Source organism: Oncorhynchus masou, chromosome 23, assembly GCF_036934945.1.
Source record: "Oncorhynchus masou masou isolate Uvic2021 chromosome 23, UVic_Omas_1.1, whole genome shotgun sequence".
Classification (NCBI taxonomy): domain Eukaryota; kingdom Metazoa; phylum Chordata; class Actinopteri; order Salmoniformes; family Salmonidae; genus Oncorhynchus; species Oncorhynchus masou.
This window is the reverse complement of record NC_088234.1, coordinates 46,749,284-46,769,216: the sequence shown is the minus strand read 5'-3', so window position 1 is coordinate 46,769,216 and position 19,933 is coordinate 46,749,284. Positions and strand designations below refer to the sequence as shown.

Here is a 19,933-nt window from a genome sequence, read left to right as displayed (position 1 = left end):
CACACACAGACACAGAGTCCAGTCCACCATGCTTTCTTAAATAAGAAATCTACCAATGATCAACCACAACTATGCTAATAGAGCCACAAAACGTTCTACAGCTGCACCAACTCTGGCAGTGTCTGTGGTATAAGCACACTCACAACATTGACAATCAGAAGGCCTACACCCTCTCCTCACTCCCATCTTCTCTTGTCTCTCACCACAGCGTTCTGTAGTTCAAGGGCTGCGATCAACCTTGATGTGGGTTCAAAGCGGACAGTTCTGGTGGATCATTGGCCCACGTGCTCACAACACCCATCGTCTGGTTGGTGAGTTCTAGGGAGTTACTCAAACACATGGCCTTTTTTGGCTTTTCCAAAGAAACATCACATTCCAGGAACATGTATTTAACAGATTCTGTGACTAATGACCTCTGTTATTGTTGCCAGGTGTGGCGCTGTATACCTCTGCTGCACTAAAATCCCTGTACTGAGTGTGGAGGGGGGTTTGACCGTGGGGGTGGTTCTGCCATGTTTTTCAAATCACCATTACGCTTTCTGCTGACTCGTGTGTGAGGTTTGCTTGACGAAACAAATCTATTTGTCCTCCCAAGCAATAGCTAAACATCCTTCTTTGTCCTTTTTGAAATGTGCCCTGTTTAAAGAGAGGAAGTCAGAGAGGTACAGTATTCAACCCCTCCAAGGTGATTTCGCACATCAGTGAGTTTGGGCTCTACAGTGTCCCACCTTAAAGTCTTCTAGTCCTGCTCTTTGGCATCATACTGTGGCAAAGAGTTAATCTTTATTTGACCAATAAACACATACATTTACTAAGCATTAGCCTACATAATAACCATAGTAACATTAGAAATCTATCACAGGGATGAAGTAATCATTATCAACATGCACATGTTATATCGTAGATTCTGTTTTCTTCACAGGAGTATTTTCTGTCCCGAGGAAAGGATTGCATCACAGTGTCTATGGGACCCAAGAGATTCTGACATGTGGCTTTAAGTGAAAACAGCAGCATGGCCGACAAACCCAAAATTCATGTGTTCATGGGTGCCCCTCCCCTCACACCTGTGTCTGATTTTGATGAGGGAAAGTCTGGTCAGTGGAGGACCATGGAGCTCTGCTGGCAGGGGGGCAGACTGAGGGCCAGGGAAGATGAGGGTGGGATCCATGGAAGTGACGGTCGAGGTGAGGTTGACGCTTCATCAGAGCCCGGAGAGCTGCCCAGTACCAGCAAGCACGGTACCAGTCTCCAAGGTCCTGAGATTCAAACCGGATTTCCCTTACAGAGAGAACCAGGCTGTAAAGAGACAACCCAGGCTGGCCTGGCCCCTTTGGCGAGCTCAACTCCCCAGAATGAGCAAACAGTTGTTAATGATGAGGACATGTGTTCTGAATCAGTGAAGGAGTATCTGGACAGCTGCTTCCCTGACGGGCAGCCTGACCCAGGGCCTGAGTCTGCCCCTGAGAGAGCAGGCATCCAGTCAGATCCAGCCCCTGCTCAGTCTGTGTCTGTGGAGACGGAGTACCTCAGTGCATGGACAGTCAGCCAGGCCCTGCTCCTGAGAGGAAGACTGGGGGGACAACCAAAAACCAGCCCTGTGAAAACCAGACTTCCACAAACGCCACCTAAATCTACGCCATCCACTTTCACCAGCTCCCCAGAGTTGTACAGCCCAGCCACCCCCACTCAGTCCCCCAGAGAGCGGGGCCAAGGAGGGACCCAGCAGGGCTCCATGGAGCTCTTCTATGAGCCCCTGCTGAGCCAGAGGCAGGAGGAAGGAGGGGTGATACTGGAGGCCACTGCTGATGGGGTGCTCTGCTCTCAGGGTAACCCAAAGGGGAACAAAGAAGTGGGTGTAGTCTCCAAAAGCCCTCTCCCATCACCTAAATCCCCTGTAAATACCTCACCGGCACCCCCATCCCCTAAAAGGAGTAAAGTCTCCCCCACAATAGGCAGAACTGATCAGTCATCAGACCAGACTACAGGGAAGGGTTGTGTTACTTCCCAAGCCCACACCACCCTGGCTAGATGTGGCACCCAGGGAGTGCGTTACTCCATCTTAGTGGCCGTGGTGCACCCGTGTCATCTGAAGGAGATCAGAGTGAGGTCCGGGGCGTCTGCTGGCTCCTGTATCCCCCTGGCCTCTGTGGTGGTTACTGACCAATCAGAAGTGGAGATGAAGGTGGTCCTGTGGAGGAGGGCAGCTTTCTGGGCCCTGACTGTGTATTCTGGAGATGTGCTGCTCATCACTGGTAGGTATAAACTACCCAGTTACTTGTATTACTTTGTTATAAATCTTTTATAGATAAAATAGTGCTGTTATCTCTTGCAGTTGCAAGTACTCACCTTTGTCCAGTTTATGTACTACAGTAACAACAATCAAGGGTGCAAGGAAGTTCCTTGCATTTGCTCCTTATATTTGTACTTGCTACCAATAGACTATCAATTGTCTATATGATACAGGAGTAACAGCTACTGTACCTGTTGTGTTATCATGACAGGTGTGATGGTGAATGAGGACAAGTGGAGAGGAGAGACGGTTCTGCAGTCGTCGTACAGCAGCAAGCTCCTCAACCTGGGCCAAGTCACCGGCAGCAGCTCACCTCTAGGTGGGGCTGTTTAGACAGGAAACACCACATCATTCACAAGCCATTTGTAAACCACTGTGTCTTAATTGTGGTGACATATTTATAAATTAATTACTATGAATCGAATATCATGCCAAAGCCATATGGATACAATAAACTGTGGAAGTAGAGGAGTAGAATCAGCCAACTATTTCGATTCCAACCTGGGCACCTGTAGGCCTTGTCCCCGTTGGGGCAGCAGGTAGCCTAGTTAGAGCATTGGGCCAGTAACCGAAAGTTTGCTGGATCGAATCCCTGAGCTGACAAAGTAAAAACCTGTCGTTCTGCCCCTGAACACTGTACCCTGGTAGGCTGTCATTGTAAATAAGAATTTGTTCTTAACTGACTTGCCAAGTTAATTATACAGTGCCTTGCGAAAGTATTCGGCCCCCTTGAACTTTGCGACCTTTTGCCACATTTCAGGCTTCTAACATAAAGATATAAAACTGTATTTTTTTGTGAAGAATCAACAACAAGTGGGACACAATCTTGAAGTGGAACGACATTTATTGGATATTTCAAACTTTTTTAACAAATCAAAAACTGAAAAATTGGGCGTGCAAAATTATTCAGCCCCCTTAAGTTAATACTTTGTAGCGCCACCTTTTGCTGCGATTATAGCTGTAAGTCACTTGGGGTATGTCTCTATCAGTTTTGCACATCGAGACACTGAATTTTTTTCCCATTCCTCCTTGCAAAACAGCTCGAGCTCAGTGAGGTTGGATGGAGAGCATATGTGAACAGCTGTTTTCAGTTCTTTCCACAGATTCTCGATTGGATTCAGGTCTGGACTTTGACTTGGCCATTCTAACACCTGGATATGTTTATTTTTTAACCATTCCATTGTAGATTTTGCTTTATGTTTAGGATCATTGTCTTGTTGGAAGACAAATCTCCGTCCCAGTCTCAGGTCTTTTGCAGACTCCATCAGGTTTTTTCCAGAATGGTCCTGTATTTGGCTCCATCCATCTTCCCATCAATTTTAACCATCTTTCCTGTCCCTGCTGAAGAAAAGCAGGCCCAAACCATGATGCTGCTACCACCATGTTTGACAGTGGGTATGGTGTGTTCAGGGTGATGAGCTGTGTTGCTTTTACGCCAAACATAACGTTTTGCATTGTTGTCAAAAAGTTCAATTTTGGTTTCATCTGACCAGAGCACCTTCTTCCACATGTTTGGTGTGTCTCCCAGGTGGCTTGTGGCAAACTTTAAACAACACTTTTTATGGATATCTTTAAGAAATGGCTTTCTTCTTGCCACTCTTCCATAAAGGCCAGATTTGTGCAATATACGACTGATTGTTGTCCTATGGACAGAGTCTCCCACCTCAGCTGTAGATCTCTGCAGTTCATCCAGAGTGATCATGGGCCTCTTGGCTGCATCTCTGATCAGTCTTCTCCGTGTATGAGCTGAAAGTTTAGAGGGACGGCCAGGTCTTGGTAGATTTGCAGTGGTCTGATACTCCTTCCATTTCAATATTATCGCTTGCACAGTGCTCCTTGGGATGTTTAAAGCTTGGGAAATCTTTTTGTATCCAAATCCGGCTTTAAACTTCTTCACAACAGTATCTCGGACCTGCCTGGTGTGTTACTTGTTCTTCATGATGCTCTCTGCGCTTTTAACGGACCTCTGAGACTATCACAGTGCAGGTGCATTTATACGTAGACTTGATTACACACAGGTGGATTGTATTTATCATCATTAGTCATTTAGGTCAACATTGGATCATTCAGAGATCCTCACTGAACTTCTGGAGAGAGTTTGCTGCACTGAAAGTAAAGTGGCTGAATAATTTTGCACGCCCAATCTTTCAGTTTTTGATTTGTTAAAAAAGTTTGAAATATCCAATAAATGTCGTTCCACTTCATGATTGTGTCCCACTTGTTGTTGATTCTTCACAAAAAAATACATTTTTATATCTTTATGTTTGAAGCCTGAAATGTGGCAAAAGGTCGCAAAGTTCAAGGGGGTCGAATACTTTCGCAAGGCACTGTATATGTAATTTTTAATCTGGTGACTAGACAGGGAATTTCTCAAGTGCCTATCAATTTATCTTGCGGCACATTTATCACCCCTCCCTAGAAGTTGTAGAATTTCTAATCACACTCTCACAGTTGTCTTGATTTATGGTGTAGATTCACTTACTCACTTTTGCTCTCTGCTCTTGGCATAGTGTGACCATTTGAATAGCTTCCTGATGTCTTGTTTTTTATTGAACACTCGTTTCAGAGGGTGTTGATCTTCACATGATGTCAGTGTTTGTGAAAGCCCCTTGCACATGTTCATCTCTGACTGTTGAGTCCTTAAAAAGCCCACGTTACATCTAGAGGGGATTGACAAATGTTTCTTGTCTTCTGCAGTTCCACAGAATGTGAATGGCCGGACACTGAGGTCTCTGTGTGGTTACCTGCGTGAGAAGCGTCCCCTGCTGGTGTCCCTCCCTCCTCGCGTCCCTCAGGATCCTAACACCATCGCCCACGCCCGTCTCAGGACCCTGAGACCTGACACACTGGTGCATGCCCTGCTTCGAATCACACACACTGAGATGACCACAGGTAATACACCTCAGACTAGGAGATTACATCATGTAAACACACACTATATCTTTCACACACACAACATAGCATTGTCACATGCACCGAGATCGCCACCGCTGTCACTTAGACAGGTATGCGCACACTTCTGAATGTATCCCTATTGTCTGCTATGCATTTTGTTTGACTTTGATATGGAAGGTGGTTGTATGGACATCGATCAATACATGAGTGTTGACAGCAGCAGCCTGTGTGTCTGACTCTGTGTGTAACCCAGGGTGGCGAGCCGAGGCAGAGGGCACGTCCAGGGTAGGAGGAGTACTGAAGGCTGTACTGACTGTAGTGCAGGGGGATGGACAGCAGGGGGCAGTGGTGCTCTGGGGAGCTGCCTTGACCTGGCTGCAGCGTATCAACAGGAACAAAGGTAAAGTCAGAACAAATAAGAATGAGTTACTAACTTTGCTAAACATTTAGCCAAGTGCTAGCAATCATTCTTCTTGTATGCGTTACATAATCTAACCAGCTATTTAGATCTTGCTGCATGAGTGAGCTGCTGCCCCCTGCTCCTGTGCAGATGCAGTGTGGGTTTTCCGTTTGCTCCTGGTAAGAGAGAGTATGACGACAGGCCTGCTGGAGCTGCACTCCACCCCCTGGGGCTCCTGTGAGCCTCTCTTCCCCGACGACACGCGGGCGCTGGAGTTCTACCGGCCAGGCCCTGCCAAACATACCAGCACCAGCTTGGAGATAGACCTGCACACTCTCCTGTCCCAGAAGTACACTGGTAAGCCGCTACATCAGTGTTTGTTTGACAAATAGTGGGTTGGGACCTACGCGTGACTCATGGCCATTGCAATTCCTACTGGGTCACAACATGGGTTTTGACCAGGAACATTACTTTGTTTATTTGTAGGGTCACAGAAAAATACAATTGAATTTTGGTTGGTCAAGCCACAAAAATGTTACAACACTTGAGAAATCGAAAAATAGTGGTTCTGTCATGTAGTACAGCAGTTTTGTAAATGCATTTCTGTATTGAAAAGTAGCAGGATCAGCACTAAATTGCTGTTCTCACAACCCATTGAGAAGTTGCTGACCATTTTTATTTATTTATATATATATAATTCCAATGTCTGCATTTTTTAAATTTATGCCCATCTACCAATTGGTGCCTTTTTATTTTTGTACAATTGTTTTTTAATATTCAAACAACCACGATGTGCCAACGACCAACAATGGATACTTTTTTTAACGACAAAAAACAACAAGACAGTAAATGCTAAACAAAAGACATCCAGGAGAACAATATTCAACACTGCAAGGCCAACTGTGTGTTTCTGTGTGCCACTATTTACCTGTGTAACAACCTGCGTGTGTGTGCTGCGTGAAAGCGCTTGTGTGGCATCAGCCTCAAGCAGATGTAATGTTTCTCTTTTGTTTTTACTTATATTTGACTTTTATCATTTGTTGCTTTTTGTCCTTTAAGGTGATGTGGAACTGAGAGTTCACGTCACAGCTTTCCAGTTTCAAGGCAGCCCCTCCCAGAATGCACTGCAGCGGATGGACAGCGACACGCATCTGGAGAGTATCCTGGACACAGTGTCAGGTGACATCACGTTCACAGGTTGTGGGCGCTGCGCTGCCGAGCTGGACACAGATGACAACGGGATCTACTGTCCCTGCTACCCCTGCCTCCCCCATACTGGAGTACGACGCTATTACAGGTCCTACAACCACAACACGGTGCATCTCACCAACATCACGAGCATTTACATTCCATTAAGGTATACAGAGAGACCTTAATAATGCTTCCCTCACTGACTCGCATTATCTTCGTGGAAGTGTCCATTTCTCAGACGTACCAAACACACTCATTCCAAATGGAAATGGAATTGGCCGGTAATTAACTCAAGCAGCCTGAATAGCTCTCATTTTCTAAAAGAGGTGATTATATCAACCGCAAATGGCTCTTTCAAGCTCCAATACTAGCTTACACTATGATAGTGCCATACTGACTGTTTGGCTTGTGTTTTGGTTTAGTAAAGTGACTTTCCCACTTAACTCCAGGCCAGTAATACTGACAGTGAAGAATGGGGAAAGCCAGGTGTGTGTGCAGGTGCCACCTGTCCTGCTGCAGAAGATCCTGCTCGACACTCCTCCTGACAAGCTGAGCAAGACGGTCGGTAAGAGGATGTGTTTTCCCACCGCCAAACCCCATGCCTCTTATCTTTCTGTCACTCATCCACCTGCAGTTTGTGACACTGACATTATTATGTCTCTTTCTCCCACAGCTCCAGGGTCAGATGTGAGGTTAGTCCAGGTAGTGGCTGAGAGGATTTATTCCTTGCTGTCCATTCCCAGACGCACCTTCCTCCTTACCGTCCGCAGCCACTTCCTGTGTGACGAGAACAGTGTCCCCACTGCCCAGGACTTTCTATTGCTGGATTTTCATGAACCCAAATCATAACATGTCTCGGCTCACTTGAAACAACTCCAAATGTCACATGAATGTATTTGTACTACCCTACCACAGTCATCACAGATCTTTGAGGTATGTTTAGGCCTCCCTGAAAGTACTATGTTGATATGTAAAATGGTGTCATGTTTGTATGAATTTGTTGGAATATTAATCATTTTTCCTTGTGAAATAAAAATATATATTTTCAGTGTACAAATATTGCAGTACAGTACCATGTACATTTTGTTTCTGTCCATATCACATTTTATTACTAAAATATACAAACATCCATTACATCCTTGCTTGAACCTCTCATCTTTGCAGTCCAGATCATTTTATTGCCGTTGCAATGAGGGCGGGAGTTTGTAGAAAGGGCACTTCCCACAACCAATTGGTAGCTCGAGTTTGACACGTGTCTGCGGAATTCCCCCAGCTCTCCGGGGCTTTCCAGCTGGCTTGCTATAGACCGTAGACAAGAGAGGCAGCCTATCATAACAGATAGCTAAATATGAGAAAATCGACAGTTTAATAGATGGGGAAATACATGGAACAAATCCCGGATTTGAGCCGAGAGTGAAGTGAACACTGTGCTCTGTACTTTTGAGGTACGCCCTGACATTTCATCATCGGTTTGATCAACTTCAGCAGCAGCAGTCGTGCTGCCCAGTTCTCTCCTTAGAGGTGGATCAAGTTCAGAGGAGTTGTAAGGTAAGGGATTTTATGAACAGTGGTTGCATGTATGTTGTAGTCTTCCCTGTTATACGTAATCCAGGACAGACTCCTTTGACAAGCCTATATATACCCTATATCTTGCTGGAAAGTTGTGGCCTTTTCGTTATTATAAATTATGGTTTGAAGTTATGAAACAACTTTAACGGCCTAATGCCTTCATAAACCCTTGGCTAGATATGCATCAGAAAACATTCACAAACAAATATGATTTTAAAAGAATGATAGTTACATTGAAATGGGACCGCGCCAGACGTAAGAACGTGTTTTAACATGATATGTAGTATGAATTTGTTTACAAATGATGGACGAGGCATATTTGTTGTGCTCAATGAACGCACAGCCATAAATTGTTGACTGGCTGTGAGGTGATGATAGGTCTACAGCTGAAGCCTAGGCATCAGCAGACTGAGTTATTTCATTAATAAATATGTAACAAGATTATGTACAAATTGGACCAACTAATAAAGCTCTCATTGTGCAAGATAGTTACTGGTTGTCTATGCTTACTGACTGTATGTACATTCATTCTAATTTGTTCAACATTGTTTCATGGGGAAAAGTGGGTTGCGGATTTGGCCCCATCTCAGCAACCAGGGCCTGGAAATTCCCGTATTAGTCTGCTGCTGTACTATTTGGATATGAACACACAAACTTGCTGTGGTGAGCCACTATAGTGGTGGTTTGAGGGGCAAACGGTGGGATGATGTTGTTAAACCCATAGGAAATAAGGGAACGGAATAGAGAGATACCTAGTCCGTGAATGCGTTCAACTGAAATGTGTCTTCCGCATTTAACCCAACCCCTCTGAATTAGAAATACCCAATGGACTAATAACAGTTTCCTATTGCAGGGAGCTGACAGTGAGCCTGAAGTATTATCATCTATGATCCACTGATAGGCATCATGTCTGAAGCACTAAGGTACGTACTGCTGTTGTGATTGTTGTGCTTCTTTGTTGAGGGGTCTCTCTACAGTCTTTTGACAGTTGATTGTCCTCTACAGTTGATTGAGGTCAATTTGAACAGACTGGAACTATGGCTCAGGGTCAAGAGTGGGGTCTGTTGTAAAGGAATGAACCAGTTAATGGTTGTGCTTGTTTTAGTGCTGCGTAACGTTCTGCTGTTCTTTAGCTGGCACGCTTTGATAGCTCAGGTGGAGTAGGCCTAGCGCGAGAGGAAGACTTGAGTAAAATGGCAGCTGTGTTCATGGTGCTACTTCTGAAAGGTGGAGACTCATTCTGCTGCTGGAGGTGGTGCTGTTTGCCGACTTTATCTAAAAGTTGTCTTTGCCATATTAATCTGTTCATACACAAGTACACGTTCTTGAGTGTTCTGATATGTCCACGCATCGTTCTCTTATGCCACTCGGAATCTAATTTATAAAACAAAGGCCTCCGTTTTGTTTCGTGTTGTCACAATACCGGTAGCGCAGTACTGTGATACCAGATTTTTCTTTGCAAAACAATAACCGAAGCCGATTTCACTCTATGGTCCTTTTAGTTGCCCTTTACTCATGGGAATTATCCTATATGGACAGGGCTAAATTTAATGTGTCTTACAGAATACATAGTAAAAGCATATGCATAAACCTGGTAGCAGTTGAAAGGGAACAGTTTGGAGATTATGGGGAAATGATTAGACCAAAGTTGAGGACAGAACGGTTCACTTGACTCAAGACTGAATCCAAACATTTACACTGTTGATTTGATGTGTGCTCTACTTTGAGCCCCATTTTTTTGATAATAAAATCTGAAGGTACTGGATACATTCAGTAACATGATAAGAATATTCCTGGAAAATGTGGGGTAGATGAACATCAGACCAAAAAATGACAAGGGTTTCAGTGAGAGGACTAACGGGTGTCTCCCAGTGGCCACACCTCCCCAAAGTGTACACGGTTCTTAAGGCATTTCAATGCACTTTTATGACTCAATGAAGAGTCTTCAGCTGTAAGGTGGGTGTTTTTTGGACCCCCCCCCTCCACCTGAGGAACTACAGCAAACAGACTTGAAGTTGTTTTGAACACAGCCCTGCATCCCCGCCATCACACAGTTAACATACTGTTGTTGTTGTTGTTACGCAAATCCAGAAACAGCCTATTATAAATCACAATCTGGGCCAGGTGGGCATCATTTGAAAGCTTAATCTATTGTCAACATGACCAGCTAAGTTATAAAATATGATTCTACCGTGTAAGGCTTTCACAGGGCAATTTAGAGAAACAGATCGTCATTTTGGTGCCTAGAAAAGACTTGTGTTCCACGGTGAATTTTCTTCACAACAGACATTTTGGTCAGAACAACCCAGGGGTAGGACGCCATGTCATCTTGTAACTGTACATCAAACATAGTGATCATAAACGTTGACAATGTATAACATGAGCTTTATGATATGGAAATGTGAAGTACGCATTTGGACAGGCGTTTGGCTTGCTTGTATGACATCAAATCGTTATTTACTATAATCCTCAATGTCTCTTTCAAAATGTAGCATTTCCCTCACTCAGATGAAAAAAAAAATCACAATTAGTGGGAGGGAGAGGGGCAACTTCTTGTCACATTCAGTGCTCAAGTTCAGAACGTCTGTCAGTGAAAATCCATACAGCGCTGTGAAGCACAGAGTCTGAACTCTGACATTTATAGCATGTTACTGTACAGCCACTGCATTCCACCAGTGTGAAGGGCTACAACCTACTTCAGCAAAATTAACAAATGTGACTGTGTCAACATACGGCTGTTTTTTACAACTTTCGGACTATTTCCTCAAGAAATGAAGTCCGCTTCATGTTTTGTTATGTTTTCTTTCTTCATTCCTAGTATCACGGATACTGGTGTTTGGACACCCCTGGTTTAGATGACAGATGTCACTGCTAACATTCTTCAAACCGCAGACTTCCTTTCAATTCAGCATCATGACAGTGTCTCACAGAGGCGTGACATTTTCCATGACAATGTAACACGTTCGGAAAAGCATCCTGCTCATCTGTACAAAAAGCACCTGGGCTAAACCTGCTTACTTATAAACCTACTACATGAACATGGCCCAGTCAGAGCGGAAGCCACTGGCAATGACCTTAGAACCTGCCCCCCCCCAAGACAAAGAAAGGAGGCTGCTTTACAACATGTTAATCTGGATATGGAGGGCACAGGAGATACGTAGTCATTATTCTAGAATAGGAGGCTGCTGTCAGGGTTTTTTCCCTATTGTTCAGAGTAGAAAAACAGGTTTGGACATTTGTAGTCTCACTTTGAAGGGTTAGGCTAACCTCAGTTCACATCAAGTCAGAACTTTTATACAAATAGCCTTATTGCAGAATGACACATTTCAGTTGAATGCATTCAGTTGTACAACTGACTAAACATCCTCCTTTCCTTTAGTTCAGTTGGATTTTTTTGGAAACTTTTCTCTGTCAACTTAGAAGGGTAGCTGCTGTAAGAAAACCTTCCGAATGCAAAATGGAGAGGAAGAAGGTTGGATGTTATTTTAAAGATTACAGAGAAAGAAATAAAGGCTCTTTATAAAAATAAAAAAACCCCACCAGGCTTTTGTATCTGAGTCAGTCTGAAATCAGCGGCAGCGCTGAGCTGGTATTCTGGGGGATTTCCTCTCTGTTTTTTTTCCTTCCTCACTTCCAGGAAGTGATATGCGTGAGTAAAAGAGGGAGGGAGGGGGGAAAGTAAGAAAAGAACAGAACACTGCAACACCCTTCCTTGTTCAATTGCTATAAAGTGTGAGTGTATGAGATTGAACGTTATCTCCATTTTTGTTGTTGTTGTTACATCTCATATTTCTTTCACTTGAATTTTTGTTTTTTAAAATCTCGATGAGAGGGAAAAGAGGGGACTTAGTGAGTCAAGTGACTTTTTCACATTGAGTAGTATTGAAGTAAACGACTTCCTGTCTGTGTACATCTCTACAGAACTGAAAGGTGTGGAGACTTGTTATTTATGATCAGAAAAGAGTCGACATTTTGTCGAGAAACTACATTTGGTCATTTGTATTTCAACCTTGTGTTTCAGAATGGATGAAGCTCAGTACAGCATGAAAATGATTGAAAATGAGGTAATGTTTTTGCTTGATTTGTCAGTATGTCCGTTATATTATGTTAGAATGAAATACATTTTTGAAAGATATGCAAATAAAAATGTAATCATGTTATCTCCCCAGCTGATGATGAATTTATCGACTTATGAGTTCATGCCACCTGTGGAGGTCAAGAGTGAGCCCTACGTACCCGAGACAGGTGAGTTTGTACCTTGTGTACACGTTGTACCACGTGGAAACTGCATACTCAATTTGTACTGTAGTAATATTATTTGGTATGATGTGAATATGGCACGTACGTCACTCAAGTAGAAGGGATCTCACTGACACATGTTTAAATGTCTTTCAAAACTGCACATGCCGTATGTAGTGCATAGTAATTATGATATCGTACACAATGAACCATGCACATGTATGTAATGCAAATATGCTGCCTATATATATATATATATATTTTTTTTTTAAATCTTTGGATTCTCTACCCTGGATTTTTGAAGGGCTTGGATGTGAGTCTTGATTTGTAGCCTCCATCTTCCAGTGACAGTGACCCTGTGTTTCTTTGTTAACAGTTCATGGACCCTACATTCAAATACTTGAGGAGCCCAAACAGGTGAGCTCAGCGAGTTGCTCTTAAACAGTGGAATGACGTCTTCCCTTGCTCTACTGTTTCTGTTCAAAAATAATTGCATAAGACTTGAACAACAATTTCGAAACTATCAAATTTACAGAGTTCTTCCCGCCTTTCATTGCGAAACTATGACATTCACATAATCAGTTGATTCACACCAACCATTTTCCTATAGGTACTTTATATCTTGCTCCTGCTCTCAACTCTCCCAAAGAAGGTGCCCTTTGAACTAGAATGGAATGTAGAAATCGAGATACCAATGTCAGGCTTGTCCCTCACTCCCGTCTTTGCTTTATGGGATTAGAATATGACGCTGAGTTGGAAAGTCCAGGATTTAGGAAGTGACTCTTTGTTACAGTAAGTGCAGGCACTGATGTTGGGGAATTATCTCTTGACCTCCTTGTTCGCCTGTCTGCAGAGAGGCTTCAGATTCCGCTATGAGTGTGAGGGTCCGTCCCACGGTGGGCTCCCAGGGGCCTCCAGCGAGAGGAACAGGAGAACCTATCCCACTGTCAAGGTCAGCTACTGTACTGTAGTACACACTGTTGGATACTTGGCTGTCTGTTTATCTGTTTTTTCTTAGCTTCACTGTCTGCCTGCTTTTCACCATGCGTCTTAACTCAATGGAGCCCAATAAGCTTTCGAATGGGTATACACGATATATTGACATTTCGTTATTGTTTGAGACGCACGTTGTGAATAAAAACAATTGTTACAGTAATTTAACTGTAAAGTTGTGCTTCTCCACTGAATCATCTTGCTTTGTACGTTGTTAGTGTATCTGTGTAATGGTGTATTGAGGTGAAGTCCAGCCTCATAGGACATGAACATAGTTATCTTTCGTCAATAATGGTCTGTGTTAACTCCCTCTCTTTTGTTCTGTCTGCATCTCTCCAGGTGTCTAACTATGTGGGGATAGCCAGGATAGAGGTGCAGCTGGTGACCCACTCTGACCCTCCCCAGGTCCACGCTCACAGTCTGGTGGGGAGGCACTGCTGCACGGAAAGTGGAAAATGCAGTGTGGATGTGGGCCCCAATGAACTCACAGCACAGTGAGTACAGATTGGTTGTCTACCTAGTTTTCCCACCTTTGCCGGCTCGGGGATTTGAACCAGCGACCTTTTGATTACTAGCCCAACGCTCTTAACCACTGGGCTACCTGCCGTAACTTGACTGGTGAATGTCAACATCTCTCAAACTACCTGTTTCTCATTTGATTTCTCTCTCCTCTGTAGGTTCAGTAACCTGGGCATCCTCCATGTCACAAAGAAAGGGGTGGGAGAAGTGTTGTTCAAGAGACTGAGAGACGAGAAGAGACAAAGGGGGCAGCACTACCATTTTACTGGTAAGAGCCTACTTTACTGTCCTTTCAAATGAGGAATCTACTCTGAGGGTGGAATCCTAACTTGAGATATACTATGTGCAACCCACAACTTTGCAAATCTCATCGCATGGTTTACATGTTAGTGCATAGAAATCAATGTGATTGTGAAAACTACTACAAAGACATCCTCTCTCTGTCTGTCTCTCTCACAGATGCAGAGGAACAAGCCATATTGAGAGAAGCCAACGAGCTGGGCAGGATCATGGACCTGAACATAGTGAGGTTAAAGTTCACGGCCTACCTCCAGGACAGTAACGGAGGATTCTCTAGGGCCCTGAAGCCAGTGGTCTCCAATCCCATCTTTGACAGCAGTGAGTAAACTCTTTCTATCTGTGTTCTTCAATCCTGGTCCTAGGAACCTACAGGCTTTTGTTTCAGACCAGTACTATCATATCAGATTTTAAATGAATAAACTAATCATCAAGACCTTGATTAGTTGAATATCTTGTGTTTGTGCTGAAAAATGTACATGTATTACTATTGTCAGTAGTGAACACATGATTATATTTATCCACCCAGAGTCACCCAACGCCTCCAACCTGAAAATCTCCCGTATGGATAAGACCTCTGGGTCTGTGCTGGGAGGGGATGAGATCTTCCTACTGTGTGACAAAGTACAAAAAGGTGAGGGGGCAGTTCAGCCCGCACTCATTTTACAATAGTTTGTCTGGAAACAATTTACACAATTTCACACGTTTTGTTCTACTTTGCAGATGATATTGAGATCCGCTTCTATGAGGAGGATGGAAGCTGGGAGGCTTTTGGTGACTTCTCTCCAACTGATGTCCACAAGCAGGTACAGAGTCCTTACTTGGTGTGAAGTGAGAGAGTGTGTCGGGGGGGGGGGGCTGTTGTGTGAGTAATAAGTATTCTTGTGAATACCAAGCACATTATTTGTCAAACGTTGACCCCACACCATGTATGATCTTACTCAAACCCCTCTCATTGATGTCACTGTTTGGGCCCCTACCTGTGCAGTATGCCATCGTGTTTAAGACACCTCCGTACCACAGCACAGAGATCGATCGTTCAGTCACTGTGTTCCTCCAGTTGAAAAGGAAGAAAGTGGGAGACTGCAGCGACCCCAAGCAGTTCACCTACGTTCCTCAAATTCAAGGTGAGTTAGTCTGATACTCACAATCCCTTCTGCGAGAGAACAATGATGGAGTCCAGAGCCAGAGCTCCCATTGGATTGAATCAAACCTTTAACTCTCCCTTCCCCTCTCCCTCTCTTCCCCTCTCCCTCTCTTCCCCTCTCCCTCTCTTCCCCTCTCCCCCTCTCTCTTCGTCTCCATCTCTCCTCTGCGTGTGTAACTTAGATAAAGAGGAGGTTCAGCGTAAGAAGCAGAAGCCCCTTCCCTATAATGACCCATGGAGAGGGCCTCTGGGAGGGGCTGGGGGGGCAGGGAGAGGTGCCGGAGGACCAGGAGGAGCAGGTGAGGAACCTAGATCTACATACTTGAACTCTTTTGTCTGCCCTTCATCTCGTTGATATCAGATGAAATGCTGGCCTCCTCACTAAATAATTTCTTTCCTATCTACAGGATTCCAGTTTAACCAGCAGATGAATGGATCAGGGTGGATGGGGGGTGGATTCACTTGTTTTGGGGGTGGTGGAGCCCAGATGTCAGGCAACACTGCCCAGGCTGAGGGTACCCAGCAGCAAGCTGGAGGGACGGCCGGACAGACGCCAGGACAGACGCCAGGACAGACGCCAGGACAGACAGCCTCTCCACTACTACAACAGCAGCTCTTCCAGATTGGTAAGCCACATTATAGCAGTGCTGGTGCAGGGAAAACTAGAGTTAGCTAGCTACATGTTGGAGAAATTGTCATAAGTTGTGTTATGCTAATAAGACTATCCTGTTGTTTCCAGCTGCTACTCTCCAGAGCAGGGCCTCTCGGATGACCAAGCAGACAGCTGGGGCTCTCCTACAGTACTGCACCACTGGGGACGTCCGGGTCCTTCTGGCAATGCAGAGACACCTATGTGGGGTCCAGGATGAAAACGGAGACACGTGAGTCTAACTCTGCCTCTACAGCACATCAGTACATGTTTTTGAGGATCTGAGTTGAGTGTCTGCCTCCGTTCTATACATTATACTCTACATGCAGTGTGTTTTTGTGTTGAGTTTGCTTTGCTCACTTCTGTGTTCTGTCTCCCCACAGGCCTTTGCACCTGGCCATCATTCACCAGCAGTCAGCTGTGATCCAGCAGCTGGTTCATACAATCCTCACCATCCAGCAACACAAAGTCCTCGACAAGCTCAACCACCTCAGCCAGGTATTGACCCTTCTGCCACTCACCAGGGCTGGATTGAACTTTAGAAGATGGACTATAGAATATTTGCACACAGACATCTTTTTTTTGGGGGGGGGGGAACTAGAATACGTTTTAGGTTTACCTAGTAGTACAGTTAGGGGTGGTTTAGTGTTGAAGAGATTCATTCTTCCTGACTGTGTCCGCCATCTCTCTCTCAAGACTCCTCTCCATCTGGCGGTGATCACCAGGCAGGTGAAGGTGGTGGATGTTCTCCTGAGGGCCGGGGCTGACCCCACCCTGCTGGACCGGGACGGCCGGACCCCCCTGCACCTGGCAGCGCTGGCCGGGGACGACGTCACACTCAGGGTCCTCCTGGGGCACCTAGGAGAACGTTACAACCACCTGGTCAACATGGCCGACTATCATGGTGAGTTGGGATGGTGGAAAGAAGGGTGTAATCTGAGTTTATTTCGCCCATGAGACCTGAGCATGATAATTAGACCATGTGAATTACCAACTAAGCAATGGTGGTTGCTGCTTACTCTCAATAGTAGTAAACTCAGTATTCCTTCAATTAACTTAAGGATGGGATTCAATCCAGTCTGTTATAACGCCTTGACATTTAAAGGTAATTTCCGATTGAGCCGGCATATGCAGCGTCCCTGCAGAACGTGGGAACAATGCCTTTTAAAAAGACGCCTTGTCTACAGGCGCGGTCAGATTGAATCTCGGCCTAAGACTCACTAGGTGCTTATTACTGTAGTAGACGGTATTAATCTCTTTAATTCCCTCCTTCTCAGGTCTCCATCCTCTCCACCTGGCTGTTCGCAAGGGAGGAGAGCGCTGTCTACGTCTGCTGGTGGGGAGCGGGGCTAAGATCAACGACCCCGAGCGTGGGAGTGGATGTTCCGCCCTCCACCTGGCTGTTAGAGAGAACCTCTTGAAAGTGGCCTGCACTCTCATCACAGAGGTACCTTACTTGACGCCCAGTGCGCACACCTTAATGAAGTTACTCATCTACTAATCTTACTCTGTGGCGTCTCTGTTTCTCTCTTATCTAACCTGTGGTGTCCCCTTCTCTCCTGTCCTACAGCTGAAAGCAGATGTAAACATGTGTACGTTTGGGGGGAACACTCCTCTCCATCTGGCCGCCAGTCAGGGCTCCCCCACTCTCTGCTCCATGCTCATTGCTGCAGGTGAGATACATACCCCCTACCAACCATCCAATGCATGACAAACAGAATGGTTTTACCTCAGTCAGTTACATAGGGACTGGACTACAAAACAAGATTGAAGTGTGTGAGCAGTCATTTATTGTGCATATATAGCCTCGCTACTGCTATTTTACTGCTACTGTTATTTTACTGCTGCTCTTAACTACTTATTGTTTAACACTTTTCTTAACTGCATTGGTTAAGGGCTTGTAAGTAAGCATTTCACTCAATTTGATCACCATGTTATTTTGCTTTGGAAAAGTGTCCGTTAAGGGAATAGAACGCAAATAGAACACTAACGACTTTCCTCTCCTCAGGAGCCGATAAGAATCTGGAGAATGATGAGCCGCTCTTCTTCAGCTCCTCTTCCTCAGATGAGGAGCAAGAGGATGGACCAATAAGAGATTTCAGAGAGTTACAGATCCAACAGCAACCAACCATCCCACCACCATTGGGGAAAGTACAAGTCAACCCTCGTAAGAGACCAGCAACAGGACATACACCCTTTGACCTTACTAAATGTCAAAAGGTGAGATTGATTCGTCTTATCAACCCGACATTTGTGTGGAAAAAGTTATTAAAAACGGAACATGCTATAGTGTTTGGTGTGGATAGATTGGCAGCAACCTCAGTCCTTACATAAATCATCCCCTGCTACAGGTGAGAGACCTTCTAGACCCCAGACAGAGACCCAAGTGCAGCCAACACTCAAGTAAAAAGCCTAAACCGAACAGTACGGACGGTAAGAGAACGGTCATGCCACCATTTTGACTCTGGAACATTACCTGAGCTCTATCCAGTAATCTAACCACTGTTCCCATTCCCCTCAGCAGAAAGTGAGCAGCTAGACAGTGAGACACTCCATAAACTGTGTGAGCTCCTCAGTCTGGGCGATGTGCCCTGGAGACAGCTGGCAGAGAAACTCAACATGCTCTCCCTGGCACACCTGTACCAGGAGAGTCCCTCTCCCTGCTACAAACTGCTGGAGAATTACAAGGTGAATAGAGGGGCTGTGTCGAGTAAGGGGCTTAGTATTAAGTAAGTAGGCTGTTAGAATGGCATGACTGTGCTTGAAGAGAAAGCTGATGGTGCCCGAGTGAGCCGACAGTATCTCTCTCTCTCTGTGTAGTTGGGTGGCGGTCCAGTGGAAGGACTGGTGGAGGCTCTGCAGTCTCTGGGTCTGACTGAAGGAGTGCGACTGCTGAGACGGGCTGAGCTGAGAGAGGACAAACAGAACACAGGTACCAGAGCGACCAGTAGAATAGTCAAAACAATTATGCCATTGCAAAGGCATACTGTATGTAGAGGTTCCTTCCCAAAACAGTAGAATTGATCCAAATTCAATGTTATTTAATCTGTTCATGCCTAATATGAAATGAGACATAAAAACCATCCTCACTCTGCCATTCAGATCAGACAGTGGACAGCGGCTTTGGGAGTCAGCCAATGGATGAGCCAGCCTTGGCCAACCAGTGAGCACCAGGACCAGCTCGGTGGGTGGGAGGTTTCAGTCCAGCATTTCATCTGGGAGATGTAACAAACCCTGTTCAGCACACCCTATGGGGAAACTATTGAGAATTGGATGTCATTCCAGAGCCTTTGCTGATGAATGCAGAATTCTCTCTGCCATGACTGCAACGTTGACAACTCACATTGTTGGGCATCCAGATAATGTTCTTGTACGTTATTTGTCTTATGCAGACAGAGAGCCGAAGGCAACGAACTAAGGAAAACTCTGTCTCAATAATTATAACAGTGGCCTCATCTCCTTACATTATTTCTGATGGTGAAAGTTGACAAAAGATAGGCTGGTCTTTAATGGTCCATTGACACCTTCCAAAAAGTCAAAGTATAAATAAGAATTTCTCAAATATGCAATAAGGAATTATGAATCAATTTCACATATTTATTGGCTGACAGTCTTACTAATACTGTGTATTAATTTGGTTTAACATTCACCAAATAATTGTACAGCCATATTGCAGGTGTATTTGCCATGTAATGTTAACTATATCTTCTCGTTGAATTAAACGAATTTCTCTGACAATTTCTT

The 19,933-nt window shown here is 44.7% G+C and overlaps 2 protein-coding genes across 9 annotated transcripts; both read left to right on the top strand.

Moving 5' to 3' along the window:
- The first annotated feature begins 138 nt into the window (after positions 1-138).
- On the top strand, positions 139-7,833 carry shld2 (shieldin complex subunit 2). 6 transcript variants are annotated; one of them, XM_064932263.1, is made up of 9 exons: positions 139-311; positions 923-2,252; positions 2,502-2,609; positions 4,988-5,182; positions 5,439-5,585; positions 5,736-5,942; positions 6,645-6,882; positions 7,226-7,341; positions 7,450-7,833. In XM_064932263.1, the coding sequence occupies exons 2-9, from the start codon at positions 1,013-1,015 to the stop codon at positions 7,623-7,625; spliced, it is 2,427 nt and encodes an 808-aa protein (XP_064788335.1). In that variant the 5' UTR covers positions 139-311; positions 923-1,012; the 3' UTR covers positions 7,626-7,833. The 6 variants fall into 6 exon arrangements, 5 of the variants coding, with proteins under 5 accessions (XP_064788335.1, XP_064788336.1, XP_064788339.1 ...); XM_064932264.1 differs by having other exon boundaries at positions 139-701; XM_064932267.1 differs by having other exon boundaries at positions 139-2,252; positions 6,645-6,865; positions 7,450-7,589.
- A 234-nt stretch (positions 7,834-8,067) lies between these two features.
- Positions 8,068-19,927, top strand: LOC135510926 (nuclear factor NF-kappa-B p100 subunit-like). 3 transcript variants are annotated; one of them, XM_064932261.1, is made up of 24 exons: positions 8,068-8,324; positions 9,199-9,268; positions 12,367-12,409; positions 12,515-12,590; positions 12,961-13,001; positions 13,438-13,536; positions 13,917-14,071; positions 14,255-14,364; positions 14,556-14,714; positions 14,923-15,027; positions 15,117-15,199; positions 15,382-15,520; positions 15,723-15,839; positions 15,948-16,166; positions 16,280-16,421; positions 16,573-16,687; positions 16,886-17,093; positions 17,467-17,636; positions 17,760-17,862; positions 18,198-18,409; positions 18,541-18,622; positions 18,714-18,877; positions 19,010-19,121; positions 19,292-19,927. In XM_064932261.1, the coding sequence occupies exons 2-24, from the start codon at positions 9,252-9,254 to the stop codon at positions 19,354-19,356; spliced, it is 2,736 nt and encodes a 911-aa protein (XP_064788333.1). In that variant the 5' UTR covers positions 8,068-8,324; positions 9,199-9,251; the 3' UTR covers positions 19,357-19,927. The 3 variants fall into 3 exon arrangements, with proteins under 3 accessions (XP_064788333.1, XP_064788332.1, XP_064788334.1); XM_064932260.1 differs by having other exon boundaries at positions 18,711-18,877; XM_064932262.1 differs by lacking the exons at positions 8,068-8,324; positions 9,199-9,268 and adding an exon at positions 11,497-12,275 and having other exon boundaries at positions 18,711-18,877.
- The last annotated feature ends 6 nt before the right edge of the window (positions 19,928-19,933 follow it).